We start from the raw sequence: 12,290 nt of genomic DNA, 5'->3' as shown, positions 1-12,290 counted from the left end.
TGGGAAGGAAAAAACTCCCTTTTCAGAGGAAGAAATCTCCTGCAGAGAGGTGTGCAAACACATAATAAGTGAAGAAAAAACACCTGTTAAAAGGGAGTTTTTTTCCTTCCCACTGTCACCACAGTGCTTGCTTATAAGGGTCATATGATTGCTGAGCCTTTCTCTGTATTATTGTAGGGTCATTACCTTACAATATAAAGCATAGCTCCTGTTGTGACTTGGCTGTATGTAAATAAAATTGAATTGATCTGATTTGAATAACAACAAAAATATATTTACCTGCGCAGGTAAGATTCAGGATGGGGTTGTAGTAATCCGATGTTGTGCACTCTCTCAGAGTAGATCTGGACTGAACACAGTCAGGTTTGATCCTCCAGCTAAATTTTAATGATGACTCGGTGTGTTGTAAAGAAACAGCAGAACCACAGTCCAGATGTTCACAAATAGGAGCTGCCTCTTTCAGCGTCCAGCCAAACTCAAACATTGGTCTCCACTCTCCCAGATGTTTCAGCTCCAGTGTACCTGCACAGCGACTGGCTCCTCCCACCAACCTGACATCATCAGGCTCTAACAGAAAGCAGAGAGTCATCAGTAAAATAATAAAGTGAGTTTGAACCACATCAAAGCTGCAGCTCCTCTTCTACCTGAGCAGCTGAGTCCAACAGCTTTGCCAGGTGAGCAGCTGTTTCTAGCTGAGCCTGAGCTTCTACAGTCCAGGAGAGCAGACTCATGGCCTCCACACTGGAACTCTTTGCTCGACACTGAAGCCTCCACTTCTCCATAGAGCGCCCCCTGGAGGACCAAAGGAGGCCCACAGCCGAGCTCCCTACAGACCACCTCTGCATCCTGCTGGTCAAAGTCAGCTTCACACACTGAGGACCAGCTCTGGTCAGACTTCACCTCCAGTCTGCCTGAACACAGACTGGAACCATTCAGCAGCCTGACAGAGTCTGGAGACATCAGAGAAGATCAAACAGAGAGATCAGAGACAGCAGACACACAAGAAAAAGATGGCAGCAAACAACTATTCACTGATTCAAACTCAGCACAATTCTGATTAGACTTCATCATTAACATGCATTACATGTTGACAATGTTCAAAACTTGCTTCTTTTTATTCTTAATGATATTAGCCTCTTATGACTTTACGTATTCCATTTTTTTATACTCAAATCTGCCTTGTAGCTCCTTTTTTACTTGGATGTGTTCATTTATACTTTGGACTGGAAACATAGCCTCTATCTTTGATTTTAGTGTGTTTTCAAACACACATGGAGCAGACCTCCACAGTAGCCAGGTCACAACAATCAGATGCTGCTTGTCAGCAAAGACTTTCTACAGTCTGGGTGTGTACAATGGGATTTGTTGTAATTAGTGGATAGCATGTTTTTGTTGTTTGTCATGAGGGCAGATAAGAAGGTACTGATGGGACACGGTGGTTCAGAAAACTGAAAGAGACCTTTGAGAGAGGTGGTTGGTCCAGATGAATCCTAAAGTTTTCTCTGTTGTGACTCCTGAGAAGCTGATGTGAACGTGTTGCACTTATGACACGCTTTATACTTATAGGCTCACCTGCACAGGTGACATTGGTGATGACAGAAGATGAATCTGATGTTACACAATCTCTCACAGCAGATCCAGACTGAATACATTCAGTTTTCATTTCCCACCCAGGTGTGTTTGTGGTCTCAAATCTCCATTCTACAGAAACAGCAGAGCCACAGTCCAGCAGTTGGCAGACAACATCTGCATGTTTCAGGGTCCAAGCATAACCATCTACTATTCTCCACTCTCCCAGATGTTTCAGCTCCAGTGTTCCTGCACAGTGACTGGCTCCTCCCACCAACCTGACATCATCAGACTCTGAACAGAAAGCACAGAGTCATCAGTAAAGAAGTTAATTGACTTCTGAAAAGTAAAGTTATCTGCTGCTTCTGTGAGTATTTGATTTCTACATTTACCTGAGTTATGTTTTTCTTCAGCCTGGACTCCTGAAAAGAACATTAGAGAAAAAAGTTGCCATTTTAAAGCAGGACTCTGGACTCGTTTTCCAAGTCTGACTTGTAAAACAAGAAGTCACAAATCAACATTGCAGTTTTTAAAGACTTCATGGATCAGTCCATTCTGGTCCTCATTGCTTAAAGTAATCTTGTTTTGTCAAAACTATCGGTGTGTCAAAAGCACAATATGATGATGATATACCAGGAGAAGATGTTCCATTTTTCAGCATGAAGGGTTACTATTACAAAAAGTGAACCTGTGATAAAATGGGTGAAGTGAGACAGAATCAAATATAAAAACAGAGTAAATAAAATAAAAAAAATCAATCAATCAATAAACTTTATTGATCCCAAAGGTTGGCCACGAAGGAAATTGAGTTAGGGCTGCTGGCCTTATGCTGCTGCCATCTCAAACCAGTGCAAAAACACAAAGATCCAAATAAATCAGCAGCTTATGGCATCATATTAGAATTTGCAGAAAGACCCTAACCTTCAATCTAACCCTTATTAGCAGCCAGTATAACTATCATTACTGATTGCACATGTATCCACAGCTGAAGAGTAATGATTGCGCGGTTTTCTTGAGCAATGCAGCTGGCAAACCACACTGGGATATAGTATGTCTGTGTTGTGCCCTTAAACAGGGGAAATAGTGCGGAGAGGTGAAAGAAAGGCACAGACACGCAGCTCTCACTCTCACTCGTCTGTATTGAGTGAAGGAGGAAGCGCGCGAACCCACCTACTGGAGCCCTGAGGCATTAACAATGGATCGACGCACAATCAACCCAGGCAAAACTTTCACTACTTATCTCCCTCTATATTCCCACTGCATATTCTATTCGAAAACAGTCAAAGCAACAAATAAAACATTAATAAGGGCATGACATGAAATGTAAGGAACAGAGATGTACAACTTCAAAACTAATCAAATTTATGATCCACCACATCTGCACTCTTATCCTTATGAAACAGAGAGTAGATGTATTTGAATTAAGTCTCCACGCTTAAAGAAGTCCAGATGCTTTTCTTTCCAAGCTCCTTAGACCACCAATAAAATATATAATTATGAGTTAACAGCACAAAATGTTAACTGAAAATGTGTAGACTTTAACCTTTTCATGGAATATTCTCTGGTATCTAAACAAACATTTAATTCAATTCCATTTTATTTATATAGCTCCCATTCTACTTCTAAATACTCTAGGAACACCAAGTAAGCCTGCAATGTGAGAGTGAAGAGCTCTAATGGAGTGATATGGTACTACAAGGTCATTAAGATAAGATGGGGCCTGATTATTTAAGACCTTGTATGTGAGGAGCAGGATTTTGAATTCAATTCTGGATTTAACAGGAAGCCAATGAAGGGAAGCCAAAACAGGAGAAATATGCTCTCTCTTTCTAGTCCCTGTCAGTACTCTTGCTGCAGCATTTTGGATTAACTGAAGTGTTTTCAGAGAATTCTTAGGACATCCTGATAATAATGAATTGCAGTAGTCCAGCCTAGAAGTAATAAATGCATGAACTAGTTTTTCAGCGTCACTCTGAGACAGGATGTTTCTAATTTTAGAGATGTTGTGCAAATGGAAGAACGCAGTCTTACATATTTGTTTAACATGTGGGTTGAAGGACATGTCCTGGTCAAAAATGACTCCAAGGTTCCTCACAGCGTTACTGGAGGCCAAGGTAATGCCATCCAGAGGAAGAATCTGGTTAGATGCCATATTTCTAAGATTTTCAGGGCCGAGTACAATAACCTCAGTTTTATCTGAATTAAGAAGCAGAAAGTTAGCGGCCATCCAGGTCTTTATGTCTTTAAGACATTCCTGCAGTTTAACTAATTGGTGTGTGTTATCTGGCTTCATGAATAGATAAAGTTGTGTGTCATCTGCATAGAAGTAAAATTTTATGCTATGCCTTCTGATGATGCTGCCTAGGGGAAGCATGTATAATGTAAACAGAATTGGTCCTAGCACTGAACCCTGTGGAACACCATAACTGACCTTAGTGTGTGAAGAGGACTCTGCATTTACATGAGCAAATTTGAGTCTATTAGATAGATATGATAGAAACCACTGCAGTGCAGTACCTGTAATACCTACAGCATGTTCTAATCTCTCTAATAGGATATTATGGTCAACAGTATCGAACGCTGCACTAAGGTCTAGCAGGACAAGCACAGAGATGAGTCCCCTGTCTGAGGCCATAAGAAGATCATTTGTAACCTTCACTAAAGCTGTTTCTGTGCTGTGATGAGCTCTGAAACCTGACTGAAACTCTTCAAATAAGCCATTCCTCTGCAGATGATCTGTTAGCTGTTTGACAACTACTCTTTAGGAAGGTTGGAGTTGGCCTATAATTAGCTAAGACTGCTGGGTCTAGAGATGGCTTTTTAAGTAACGGTTTACCTATTGCCAGTTTGAAGACCTGTGGTACATTCTAGGACAGTATATATGTATAATGACATCCTCTTACTGGATGAAATCACTAAGTTTAATTTCTGGGCACTATCCCAGAATGCTGGATGATATTGATGTTTCTTTGTAAGTGAGTTATTTTTTTGGGTTCAATGATTACATGTCAGCCCTTTTTCTTCTTTTTCTTACAGTGGGCTGGTTCTTTTTTTTTTCCAACATCAAATTTATTTTTAAATAATTTCTTTCACTGAGCCAGGCTAATTGTCCCATTAGAAACAATATTCATCACCCCTGTTATTTCAGCCCAAGCCTCATCTTTAAAAGGTGTTTAACATCCGTCACTTAAGTGGAGACACTTAAGGGAGCTGTCCTTTTTCCATTTATACACTCTTATTTAAATTCATTAAGTTGCACTTTCTCCTTTTTTCTTCTGTTAGGGGTGAAGTCTCTTCAATTGGTAAACTTGTTTTCTTATACAGAGAAATGGGGGCATGGTATTATGCTGACTGCAGGCATCTGATCTGATTCACTGACTTCATTATCCAGAATGTAATTTTGTATATTTGCAGATTTTTTTTCCCTGCAAGTTAGGAACTTTATATATATATATATATCTATATATATATATATATATATATATATATATATATATATATATATATATATATATATATATATATATATATATATATATATATATAGCCCTAATGATAGCATGTATAATATTCTGCTTGTGAACAGAACAAAAACAAAAATATTGACAGCAAAATTATTAAAGTTATGCAATACTCTTAACAGTAAGCTGAAGAAATGTATGTCCCTCTGTTTCTCTCTATCTATCTTGTTTTCAGTTCACATTTCTGCTCTTCCATCTGTTAATCAGAGCACAATTATAATCATGTATGAGTACATCATGTAGCTGACAGTTTATAACAGGATAATGCTGGAAAAAGTGTATGGATGAAACTCGCAGGCTTGCACTTGCACTCGAGCGCTCGACGTTGACTGTGTATGCTTTTACTTCCTTGAAAGTAAAATAAATGCTACTCTGTGTGTCTCACTTCACAAAGGAAGTTTTCTAAAACATGTGAAACAGCCACTGTCACAAAATGAGGAGCATGTTCTTGAAAATGTTTCACAATAAAAGCCTTATTGTGAAATGAGGAGTTTCTGATGAAAACAGGAAGTACATGTTATCACTGTAGTTTAATAACACACATATATATTCTATTTTATTTATGGTAAATAGACTGTTTCTTTTAAACCACTTTCTACCCTAACTGAGCACTCAAAGTGCTTTTGTACAACTTGCTTCATTCACTCAAGAACATTTTTCTATATAAATGCTTTCTATCTAACATTCATGATTTTACAGTGAGAGAAACAATCAGAGAGGAACCTGGGTTTAGTATCTTGGCCAAGGATATTTGACATGCAGGCTGCAGCAGATGTGGATCAAACCACCAGCCTTCCAATTAGTAGGCGACTTGTTCTAACACCTGAGCCACAGCCACAACAGGCCAATTCACAACAATAGTCTTCTCAAGGTTCTTTCTATTTTTAAATAAAAAAAACAAAACAATTTGATTTAATAGGATAACGGCTATATTATTGTAGAAGGTCACAAACAACCTGATGATTTCCTCTGAGCAGCACACTGCAATGGTGGCAAGGAAGAGCTCTACTTTAACCTCTATTACAGTGAGTCTTGTTTTTTTTAAATTCCATCATTTTCATAAGAAGTCTAGACGTGATGGGGCTATGCTTCCCTCTTTGGGCTCTAAAATATAGTAGACGTAGTTCGTTCATTCATTCAAAGTGGAGTTGTTAGTGAGGAGGCGTTAAGTCTGCTGTGTACACTGTTAGACATTTTATTGTATTTTTACAGCAACTTACTGGCAACACTATTGCCAGTAAGTTACTGTAATTACTGATTTACAGTATCTTTACTGTTGTGATGTTTTACAGTTCAACCACTTTACTGTAAACATATATTACAGTATAACAGCTTTACTGTAAACGTGGTTTACAGTTAGAAAGACTTACCGTGATTAAGTTTTATAGTATCACTGTACTGCAAATGTTGTTTATGGTATAACACTGTAATTGTGTACAGTATAATTTGTTTAGACTGTAATTGTGTTTTACAGCATATAAAATAATATTAACATTCATATTCAATATAAGAACATTTACAAAAAACAATATAATTCAATAAAGTAGTCTCAGAATAGTGAATTAAACCAACATTTATTGTTGATATTTTTTTAACAAGAAAAACATTTTTCAACTGAATAAAAACAATGTCAATAACCAAAATAAATAGAAGCGTACATGAAAACTACACAGTCCTTCACCTTTCCGTGTCTGATTTTTTTTAAGGAAAACAGTTTTTCATTCCACTAAAAACAGGACAAACCCACCAGCATGAACATTAAATAAACTATTACAATTGTAAAACAAAAATCATTTACAAAATGTAATAATTATCAGTGGGTCCCAGGAAATAGAATGTGACATGGGATTTAGATTTCCGTTACCAGGATGGTCGGGTTCAGTGTAGTCTTTATCACCACCTGTCAAAGACACATCATCAATATTCATGTTTGCTCAGGTTATTCACTTGTTCACATCTGTCTGAGATCATTCATACTGTTGTATGGATGTGTGTACAGTATGTATATAATTATCAGCTATGTAAAAGATATTATCATCTCTGTATTCTTACCTAGTTGGAAGTCCTCCATTCAAACTCAGAGAGCCGCTGGAGGAAGGTGGTGATCCGAGGGCTGATGCTTGTAACCTTCCTCTTTACGACACGACCTGTCTTGCAGCTTGTACCAAGTTTTGCAGGGCATTTTGTTCCCATGTCTGGATTGATCCTCACAAAGAACCTTTTAACGGAAAAAAGGCTGCTTTAATTTCAAAATTAAAACATACATTACAGCAATCAGCTATATGTTTCTGCAACTGTAGTCAAGCTATCACATATATTTCATTCTTAAATGGTGTAAGCTTTAATGGTGTAAAGTATTTACCTCTGTATCATCTCCTGTGTGATGGACGCTGACTCCTGATACTCAAGGTTGAAAACGTAGTATGACGCAAAGAAGACAGCAAGGGTGCTGGCAAAGTCATGCATCTGCTCAGGCTCATAAAATACCTTGCCCTCCAAACTGATCGTCCAGCGGCTTGCAGACATGAAATTATTCCCTAAAAACAGACAAGAGTCCAATAAGACAATGTGCTCACCCTTACAAATAAGGTTTCCACAAGAATGCTGGATAGCAGGCCTCACACTGTACAAAAATAGAATCCACACAGTTTGCTGCTGTTTCTCTTATTATTTATTATGTAATGAAAATTATGATCAATTACAGGAAAAAACTGCCTAATGTTTTGGCATTTTGGCCTGTGCTGAAATGTTAGGCTGTTTTTTCCTGTTGGTCATTGTGTATAATAAATAATAAGAGAAACAGCAGCAAACTGTGTGTATTCTATTTTTATACAATATAAAACAGACAAACCCCTGTTAAGTAAGTTGTTGTGGGTACAAATACCACAATAATTACATAGATTTTTTACAAAAATATTACAAGAGGATTGAAACTATTTACTTACCAAGCGCTATTACCCTTGGTGTGATGGGTAAGGTCATCTCTCTCTCAACAGACATCTTGGTGGAAAAAGCCTTTAAAACACAAACACTGAGGCTACATCACACTCAGCGCAGCCAGCAAGGGCAGGAGGACAGCAATGCACCACACTGGGCGGGAAAAGACAGAGAGACAATTAATTTAATGTTGCATTTATTTAACCCTTGAAAAATATATTTACATAAGTAAATAAAAGAAAAAAAACACACAACCCATCTTTTCAAGAATAATTCAACTAATTGCTCTTTTGACCAACCTAACACAGACGTTACACGGTTTTCCTATGAAAAAGACCCTGGAAGACGTTGTATTAAAGGAAAAAAAACATGCTCCCCTTCCCACTTAAAAAAATAATAAATATTAAACTTAGGTTGGAGTTCCTCGCGCCACCAACCTAATGTTATATTAACTTTTTAATGTTGTGTACTGCAGCTCACACAAAATTAAATAAAGCAGGCTAACCTACATGAGCAAGCTCAAAACTGGATAAGATTGTTTTAGCAGTCTCTAAATTTCCAAAAAAAAAAGTTGTCTTTCTTTATTCTCATTAAATGTGTATTTTTACCTGCTGCTTTAGCTGAAGCTAAATGTCCCACTGTTAGCGTGGCCAGCTTCTCAATAGTCATAGAACAGAAGCGCAGGAGGACAATGCACCACACTCGGCGGGAAAAAGACAAAGACTGTCGTTGCGCCCGTGTTCCTCGCCGATCCCCGTGGAAAATATATATCTAAATATATATTTAAATAAGAAAAGAAAAAAACACACACAACCTATTTTTTCCAGAATAATTCAGCTAATGTGCTATTTCGACCAAGCTAACACCGATTTTAAGCCCCCTCCCACACACACACAAAAAATATATATGCTCTTAAGAATTAATAAACGAGTATGTTAGGTAGGAGAGTCCTTTGCATTACCTTATGACGTCCCGTTTGCAGTTTCCACACAGAGGTCCAACAATAACGAGGTGCAAAATATTTTGTCCTCTCGAGCATATCGTAACGAAGAGTTAACAAAGTTGGACTGTCTTTCCTCTCCTGTCAATCACTGGATCACAGGTCATGTCAGTCAGGATATGGAGTGGTGGTTGGTAGAGGTAGGTGGGTGGGCGGGGCCAGCATGCATTCAGTGTGTGTTTCACTAAGTTGGGTTGACTAGTTCCCAGAAGAGTTCTGTACTTGTTTTTATACGTTCAGTAAATGAGCAATTCAGTTACTGCTCGACTGAGAAGCCTCCGCCAAATTATTACAATATTCTCCACTGACTGAAGTTCGCCTTTGGCAGCGCAGTGGCAAGCACACATTTGCAGCAGCTGTGCATGTGCATACAACTGCATGCAGCAGATTAGATGATCAGAATTCTTGAACCTTACACACAGGCAAGTCCCCTAAAAAGTCAAAACTATAATACTTTCACTGGTATCATACTGACAAATGGCATAGGTTGGAGGAAAATCTGGAAATGGTTGGCAGTGAAAGAGTTAAAATGTAATGCACTATTGCAACCAACCACTGAAAGAGTAAAAATACACAAACAGTATGATGAACCATTCAAATCACATAATACAGTAGCACTACTGCTAATGTGTTAACGGTAGGTATAACTACTACCGCAATTTTAAAAAATACAGTAAGTAAATGTAAATAACCTTAATATACCCATAATGCAAAGCAAATTACAGTAATTAACTGTAGAAATGTTTTCAGGTAAGTTACTGGGCATTTTGTGGTATTTTACTGTGAAAAATACAGCAAAGGTTAACAGTGTAGTGGATAACACAGTACAGTTTAGAATAGAATAATCCTTTAATTGTCCCACAAGGGGAAATTTGGTTGTAACAGCAGCCAGAAAGACAGAAAGTTTGGGCTCCTCTCTGATTGTTAGAGGCTAGAATCAGCTCCAGCTGGTGGAAACAGTCTTTAGGTGTGTTCAGCTAGTTATTCAGAGTGAGCTTTACAGAGACATTAGAGTTTCTTGAGTTATTTTTGGTCATGAGTAAAGGAACTGTGACTCATCATCATCAGTGAGGAAGTCCGACAGTGAGTGCTGCTGCACAGAGATCATCACTGAATATTGACCTGTCGGACAAAACAACTCACAAGTGACTGTCAATATATTAAAATATGGCTTTGATTTGACAAAGTCTGAAGGATTCTTTTTTTTTTTTGCCTGTCCTGTTTGGTTCTTTTGCCATCAGAATTATTGTCTAAAGGCGAAGAAAGATGCCCAACGGATTTACTTTACCAAGTGGACCATCCCAGCCTTGCCGTAATGGTCTATTTGATTCACCTTTTATTGTTTATTTTATTTTATTTTTACGTGCTAGATACGGGACAGACTTGACTGGGGAAAAGAAAGAGGGAATGAAAAACAGCGGGGATAAAGGGCAAAAAACAAAAACCAACAAAATAAGCAGACAAAAAATACATATATCAATCACCTGGATCACCTGTCCGAAGTCTGAAGGATTCTAACTAGAAGGTGTTTTTCAAAACTGAACTGTGTGTGTGTGCAGGTGTCCTACCTGAGCTCCACAGGAGAAGCAGCACTAATAGGTGATCCATGTCCAGCTGTACGTCTCTCTGCTCTGACCATCATGTGCTGTCCTCAGTATATTTCTGCTAACAGGAAGGGGCGGGATGGTGGGATGGATGGTTGGTTGGTTGTGTGAGCTCTGCTGGAGGTCACTCCACTGTGACCTTTCTTGAACTCTGTGTTCCATCACATCAGCCTTTTCCTCGGCTGAATTCTTCAGAGTCTTATTGAACATATTGTTTAGTAAAAGACCAAATATCCTGTATCCAGGTACATGATTTTTTTTATGCTATAAATTCTCATCTGTTCGGACTTTATGGCACCAGCCAAGCTTCAAATGCTTATAATGACCAGCAGTTAGAATCATATCTACTCATGACATGAATAATAGTTTGAACATTTTATTTTTAGATGTATAAAAGTCAAGTAGGTTTTGACCCAGAAGGACTCTGGTTAATATATGTGTAAAACTATGTTTTAGTTTGTCTCACTGTTTCCTATTTTTGGACAGAAGTATAGAGGTGATGAGCAGAATCTATCATTCTGAAATCAGGTCTTTTTTTCTGTCCATCAGACATGCCGTCCATCAACAGCACATCTAAAACCACACCAACATCCCACAGAGTAGTCACAGCCTGTACAGTGGAAGCAGGCAGCAGTAACTGATGCTGGAAATCTGTCATTCGCATTAAATTCACATCATTTTATCAACAACACCAAAAACTAAATTACGCTGGCAACAAATGTAGCAGCAACTATTTCTACAAATGTAAAATCTTAGATGACATTTTCCAAATGTTTGCTGAAGGTGGGATTAAAAGCAGTTCTAAGAGGAAAAAAGTCACCACATTTTATATTCCATAATTTCTCTTCCCTGTTGAAGATAAAAGCCCAGATGGAGCTGTAAATTACCAGTGTTCATGAAAAAATCCAGAAATTTTAACTCATGTTATCTGATAACATCTTTATTTCTCTACTGCAGGACAAATGTACGAGAATGTTAAGATAGTGTTGTCATGATCCTGGGTCCTTTTGACCCAGCGTTTTGTGTTTTCTCTTCGCGATTTTGGTTCTGTTCTCTAATTGGTGTTTACCCTGTTCCCCCCCGTGTGTTCCTGTTTTATTGTGAAGGTCTGCGTCTTATGTGAGTGTTTTCAGTTTGCCTCCCTGGTCTCGTCATGTTAATCACTCCCAGCTGTGTCTCCCACCTGTGTTATTTCCCTTCCACCCTTCTGTGTTGATTCTCTGGTCATTCTCCCTGCATGTCACGTTCGTATTCCGGTTAGTGTTTTATTTAGTTTTCCCAGTTTAGAGTTTTCACCGTTCGGTTCCTCGCCACCCTGTCTGTTGTACCTTTTGGTTGCAAATAAACTCACCCTCCACTTCAGCAGCCTGCAGTTTGGATCCATTATTATTCACACGGCTTGCCCCGGCAAACCGTGACAAGTGTGTTCTGATAATAGGGTTAAAACTGAAAATGGATGAAGGGCTGAAGTGCAAACTTTTCTTTATGACTCAGAAGAAGAAGATGAGAGAAGCTATGTTTTATTATTTAAACAGCTATAACAATAAAAAACACAACCTGTATTAAAATAACAAATATAGTTAAAGTGAAATTAGTAATAATTAATAAGAAAAAAGGAACCAAATTACATGCAGTTACTGTGGTATGAAGCAAGCATGA

The 12,290-nt window shown here is 38.2% G+C and overlaps 2 protein-coding genes across 2 annotated transcripts in view; both read right to left on the bottom strand.

Moving 5' to 3' along the window:
- LOC146628518 (scavenger receptor cysteine-rich type 1 protein M130-like) overlaps nt 1-10,650 on the bottom strand; it is a 54,400-nt gene extending 43,750 nt beyond the window's left edge. Inside the window, exons 1-5 of the mRNA XM_085358904.1 lie at nt 10,596-10,650; nt 1,962-1,991; nt 1,573-1,863; nt 645-950; nt 280-567 (exon numbers count right to left, since the gene is read on the bottom strand). Of these exons, the coding sequence (XP_085215030.1) occupies nt 280-567; nt 645-950; nt 1,573-1,863; nt 1,962-1,991; nt 10,596-10,635 (955 nt within the window). The 5' untranslated portion in view covers nt 10,636-10,650. The remainder of the gene's footprint in view (nt 1-279; nt 568-644; nt 951-1,572; nt 1,864-1,961; nt 1,992-10,595) is intronic.
- The window catches only part of LOC146628517 (uncharacterized), a 171,512-nt gene that overhangs the window by 142,436 nt on the left and 16,786 nt on the right, over nt 1-12,290 (bottom strand). The window lies entirely within an intron of this gene.

The sequence above is a fragment of the Diplotaxodon limnothrissa genome, linkage group LG7, assembly GCF_057381915.1.
Source record: "Diplotaxodon limnothrissa isolate DT_005_m linkage group LG7, D_limnothrissa_male_GT1.1, whole genome shotgun sequence".
NCBI lineage: Eukaryota > Metazoa > Chordata > Actinopteri > Cichliformes > Cichlidae > Diplotaxodon > Diplotaxodon limnothrissa.
The sequence above is the reverse complement of the archived record's forward strand: the minus strand, read 5'-3'. Positions and strand labels throughout refer to the sequence as shown.